At 42.6% G+C, this 6,002-nt stretch overlaps 1 protein-coding gene across 1 annotated transcript; it reads left to right on the top strand.

Moving 5' to 3' along the window:
- The first annotated feature begins 1,041 nt into the window (after nt 1-1,041).
- On the top strand, nt 1,042-3,567 carry LOC129584565 (aminopeptidase O-like). The gene is made up of 2 exons (XM_055476776.1): nt 1,042-2,293; nt 2,620-3,567. Exons 1-2 carry the CDS (start codon nt 1,124-1,126, stop codon nt 3,550-3,552), a joined length of 2,103 nt encoding a protein of 700 aa, XP_055332751.1. The 5' UTR covers nt 1,042-1,123; the 3' UTR covers nt 3,553-3,567.
- Nucleotides 3,568-6,002: the final 2,435 nt, after the last annotated feature.

Raw genomic sequence — 6,002 nt, 5'->3', positions numbered from 1 at the left:
TGTCACCGAACTTAGTAAAATTAAATGTAAGCGCGTTGCAAAAGAAGTTAGCTGTACCTGCACATGTACAAGTGACTTCCGCCACGCGCTTCTGGAAAACATTGGCTGATACGGACGAACTTCCGGCCGTTAATGTTTCGCCACATCCAGCAGGCCTGGGACACTCCGGCGACTTTGAACGCATTATCTGCAATCAAGGCTGGCTGCGTGCGTTTCGGGTTATCCAATTGCAAGAGAAGTCGCCCACCTGAAGGCGGTGTGAACCCCGGAATCAAGCGTGTGGATCCATGCATTGCCCGTGGATTACCTCGGTATAACCTGCTTGAGCACAACGCCTTCGGCCTCTGGTATTACTCTTGTCCCTTGGGAGCGCGGAAAAACACTGGGTACAGATGTAACCTGCGTGGACAACCTCGCTGCCTCATTCATCGACCCCATTTCTGCGAGAGTCCTGCAGCAGCGGAGCACGCGGAAAGAGGAAAACTGCCGAAACGTGACTGGTTGCAACAAAGATATAGATATCGCGATATGTGCGATGGGTACCTCGCATCGCACATATCGCCACACATACGGTATCCCCGAACAGGATAGCATAGAGGAAGTGTTTTTGTTATGAATTTTGTTTTAGTACTTAGTTTTTAGCATGTGTTACTTATTAAAAGTTATCCTGCACAAGTAAGTACGCGTAATGGTTTATGCGTTTCTATACTTTATACGGTACTTTGGTAAACTGCAGTGCAAGCAAAAAAAAAGTTGCACGGCTTATCTGTAAGTACTCGTTCTAAAACTGCGGCAATTTTAGCGTAGCACAAAAGAGTTGTTCCTTGAATTTGGAATGTAACGTATGTGTTTCCACTGACAGCGGGATAATAGTCCCCACGGTAGAGGTACACGGCTGGACAGTGGACACAACGGTACGACCAATTTCTGATGGTGAGAACTGAGAAGCCTAACTGTAAAGCAGCCCACCGCACCGCTCCTGGCGGCGGTTGCATCGATAAACAAAAGCGGATGGCACTCAGTCACTCACGACACTCAGAAACGAAAAATCAAATCATTTTTCACTTTTGAACTTTCAGTCTTTTCAGAACTTCATAGCTAAGAACCGGAATAATCTGGTTGCATGGTGGGCACGGCCGCACGCTGCTCCATGTTTGCTTCCGTAGTTAATTCCACGTCCGAAGACCAGAGTGTTGATGAGAGTGAACTACCTCTGTGCGCCAATGTGCGCGATGTGCTGGTCACACATTACAGTATCCAATGGACTGCGAAGCTTCGCGAGAAGCGTTTGGAAGGCTTTGTGCTTTTACATCTGAGCAAGCCTGCTGACGGGGACAATTCCGAAACAGTAGATACAGTAAACCCATCTGCTCGAAGGTGCCAAGAATTACCACCCGAGACCTCCGTTAAACGCTTTGAAATTATCCTGGATGCCTACGAATTGGACATCAAATCCGCGCATATTCTGCATTCTCCAGTGCAACCCTTCCAACAGCTGGATGAAGAGCTCCTCAATCATGAAAACTTGAAGTCTCTACATTGCACAACGAACCGCTGGAGTGTCCATATTGGCGATAATGTAGCGAATTTTCCCGAAAGGATCGTGGTTTTTTATTCCACAAAATCCCCATCGTGCTCATTACGATGGACGGTGGACGATGCAGCGCGCATTCTGATCTTCACTTCGGGAGTTTTGGTGAATAATCGCGCATTGTTACCGTGCCAGGACGCTCCTGGAATAAACGTGACATGGGATTGTCAAGTGAAAGTGTTGCTGGCTGGTACACCCGACAAACAAATCTCCTTGTTTATGACAGGCGATCATGAATGTTTTTGCGGAGGAACCGATCAAGAGCTCATATGGAGATTCTCTAATTCAGCGCCCGCACCCATATCGACACTCGGGTTATTAATGGGAAATTTTTACGTGGAAGAGCATTCGTTATTGGGTGGTCGTTTACCGTTTCGACTGATCTATGGAGTTTCGCAAGCAGCGTGCATCCGCTCTGTGGAATTATTGAGATATTTCAGTGAATGTCTGGTAATCGCGGAAGGTATGTTAGGCCTTTATCCTTTTTCGCAATTGAGCGTCTGGATTACATCGACAGCATATGAAAGTCTGGGAATGGCTTGGCCGAATCTTTTATTTATCCATCCAGCGGTGTTGTCACCGGACGGTGGGATGCTAGTGCGAATTGCTCACGAAGTGGTGCATGCATGGTACGGATTGTCCATTGGCCCGCGAGACTGGTCAGAAGAATGGATCTCCGAGGGATTTGCCACTTTCCTTGAGGTAAATGTTGCGCCGTTGGCCTTGTTTTTGGTATTGAAATTTTTTGTACGTATTATGCAGCTTTTTTATATTATTATTTTTTATATTGTTTTGTTTGTTACATTGTTTGTTACTAAAACTATTATTGTTTTGTTTGCTGTATTGTTTGTTATTAAAACTTTGTTGATTCATGAATGATGTTTTTTCGTTAATTATTCGATTTCGCCAACTTAGTGTTGGGTAGCTTAACTTAAATTCGTCGTTGCGCGGAAGGCTTAGAGTGCGAAATGGAACGTTATACTTCCACACGTCCAGTAATTAATCTTTTTTTTTCGTCCGAAACACAGGATATTGTTCACGTTGAAGTCATGCAACGGGTGAAGAGTTGGTCGGCCGAAGAATGCACACGTTGGCTGAAGCGACGCGAATTATGGAAATACCGTTTACTCGCGGAAGAAATCGCCCACACACCTGGACATCTGCAACTGCTGCAGCAACAGTCGGCTTCGTCATCTGTTGGGAACGGTCTGAACTGCGCGAAATTGTCTTGCCAGATTCATTATCTCAAGGGATACTTTCTTCTTCGGCATCTGGAGATTGTTGGAAAAGAGGCTTTTATGCAGTTTTTAAAATTTTGGACTATCCAGCACGCCGGTAAATTCGTCTTGGCTGAAGGATTTATACTAGATTATTACACAAATTTTGCCAGACATCTGAATTATGGATCTCAAGATGCATTTATGATGCACCTTCGTGCGACATGGTTGAGCCAACCCGGCATCCCGACAGAAGTGGAAGGCAGGTGTACTTCTGCAGAAATGAAACTGTTAATTGATGAATACAGATCTGTGGTTAAATTATGGAACTGCGTTTTCGGTGCTAATGCGGCCAAAAGCAAAAGAAAGTTGATAATTAAAGTGCCAGCGTCGCAGGAACCACTCGATACTTGTTTAATTCTGGACTATCTGAAAGAGTTACCCGAACTGATCTGCCCCGAGGACTTGCAGCGTCTTCGGAAATTCTACTCTATTGACGTAGCTAATGCAGATATTCGGCATATTTTCTGTGAATTGATTATTATCAACCAGTGCGAACCGTTATGGAGTTTCTTAAAGGCTTTTCTTGCCAAAGAATTTGCCATGGGAAAATGTTTGTATTCGATGATCATGTTAAGCCCTGTTCAACGTTTCCGAGCAATTATTCCCGAAGTTGTAAATTTGGTTGGGGCAGATAAAGACGAGTTTTGGTGGAAAGAAATGAAGAAAATAATGAATGAATAAGTTCACAGAATAAGTTTTTTAAGCTGTAGAGCTTTTTATACGTTCTCGTTGCCATGAAGTATAACTATGCTGATATCACCATCAGCAATACAGATTCAAAGCAATACATATTGCGTATAAAAAAATGGTACTGTATTGTTGATCACTATCACTTCGTCATGGCATTACCGACAAGTGTTGAAGCATCGTACTTGCTCTATATTAAGAGCGAAACTATGGGTTACCACACCCCACCCATTATTCTGAAGATGCTTGTCTCTGGCGCGAATCCGATCGTTCCCGTCCGCGGTGTCGCTGTGAATCTTGGTTGGAATTTCTTCGACTGGCATCACTTCCGGTCGCTCCTGTTTGCACAGCGTTAACGCAAACTGCATCACCCATTCTTAGGCGACCACAGTCAGTATTCCATTTTCTTATGTCGCTTTGGCTCACACCGCGATTCAAGGCGATACGGTCACAGGTCTCTCCGCTCTCGGCTTCCACATGGAAGACACATCGGAATCCCGGCGCCGCTTGCTGACTGCCGGCAGCAGGGCGTATAACCAACAAGACGCTGAGCGTTAACCACGCGAAACATCCGACCTTTGTGTTCATTTTCTATAGAAAAACAATTTACAATAATTGTAGGTTTTTTGCTTGCACTAAACCTAAATAAAAATATAGCCACTAAACTGCGAGCGAGTTTGTCAACAAAAACATTTGCACTGCACAGTCTGATTATGTTACATGAATACATACTTCATTATCCTTACGTACGCTAGCAAACAGAATCAGTGGGTATTATCAAAAATGCACAATGCACAAAACTGCAATGCACAAAACAGGGTTTCTACGTGTCATATTTTATGTTGAATTCTTAGAAAATATTTGGGTAGGCAAAAGCTAAAACTGCTAACTTTTACTGCCAGTAATTATTTACAGTTCCAGATTACCTGTTCGGCGCAAAGAATGCAGTTTTCAGAAACTCCAAAAGTCTTGCTATTATCCTACGAGAAGCGCGTCGAGATCAAGTAATTATGTAGAACAAATTACTGCTTTCCAGCATAAACTAATGCGTAGCACAGGCGAGCTATACACCAGCTGAGATTTCCGGTTGAGATTATGAAAAGTGTCTGTTTTCGTTAATCCTTTAACGTCCGAACCAAAGATGGATGCACCGTGCTTATCGCATATCGCTATAACGTAAGGCTAAAATCCAGAGGGTTATGTAACCGAATAAATGTTGCACGGCATCAAACTGGAAGTCGAAGTGGGCATAATTTATGATTCCTTGACGCCTCTGCAAAATATGTGCTCTGTACAATACACGTCCTGGTACAGCATTTACCGCACAAACATTGTATAAACTAACAGTATAATACCGTATGTACCGTATACAGAAGTACAAAAGTTGATTGATGGAAAACTGCCTTGATATATTGTCTGGCTGGCCCTGGCATGACTAAATTGTCGTACTTGCATAAATTACCGTTCGAAAGCAAAAAGGTATCTGGCTTTAAGGAAGTTGTTGCCCAAGTTTAAGAAAACATTGTCCGGGCAGAATTTATAAATTCCGTTTTTTTTTAAAACAGCAGAGCACTCATCTCTCCAGGCGGTTCTATCGGTTACGGGATTTAAGTGTAATTTAGAACATCCTTTTACACGTTTATTGACGCTCTGTATAAAGCAAGATTATTACATTATAATTGCACTTGTACCAGCAATATCGTAATATAAGTTTATCACGTGTTCCTGCTACGCTTCGGTCATGCAGTGCCCGTCACAAATAAAGTGCAACTTTTTAGTTATTATAAGGTTTATATTTGTAGTTTAAACCCTTTGTACGATGATGCATCAAATATACTTTAAAAAACAGCCGACAGAATGGTGTATCCTTGCATAGTCCCTAGTTCCCGCTTTTCAAAACTACAAAGGTTATAAAATTGTTCTGTAGTACAGCCAAACGAATTATATTGTACATTCTGTACAGATATATGCTATAAGCTGTACAATTTGATTTTTAGATGCACAGGATTGTGCCAGATTCGCGTAGATTTATTATGTCATAATATTCCTTTCACTTTACAAAAACGTGCGTAATCCTCGAACCGTGATACCGCACTTCAGAGACTGCCAATTAGCACTGTACAAATCTGTACGCAAAAAGAAGCTGACCTTTGTTATATGTTGTGACGCGTTCTAAGTTGTTCTGGGCGGGCCACTTTCTACACAGGAAGTACAGGAAAAACTCTGTTTTGCTTTATTTTCTGGCTCAGATATCCGCGAATTTTGGAATCTTTGTTTGATACAAACTAATGCATTGTGTTACTGTATATTACTTTTGTGCTGTTCTGCTAATTGTGATATATTATCGGGCAACGATGTGGCGAGGACAAGCACTCCGCGATCGCATAATATACTTGTATCGATATCGCTAAAAAAAGATTCAAAAATAATATTATTATACCACA

The sequence above is a fragment of the Paramacrobiotus metropolitanus genome, unplaced genomic scaffold (assembly GCF_019649055.1).
Source record: "Paramacrobiotus metropolitanus isolate TYO unplaced genomic scaffold, Prichtersi_v1.0 Parri_scaffold0000014, whole genome shotgun sequence".
Classification (NCBI taxonomy): Eukaryota; Metazoa; Tardigrada; class Eutardigrada; order Parachela; family Macrobiotidae; genus Paramacrobiotus; species Paramacrobiotus metropolitanus.
The sequence above is the reverse complement of the archived record's forward strand: the minus strand, read 5'-3'. Positions and strand labels throughout refer to the sequence as shown.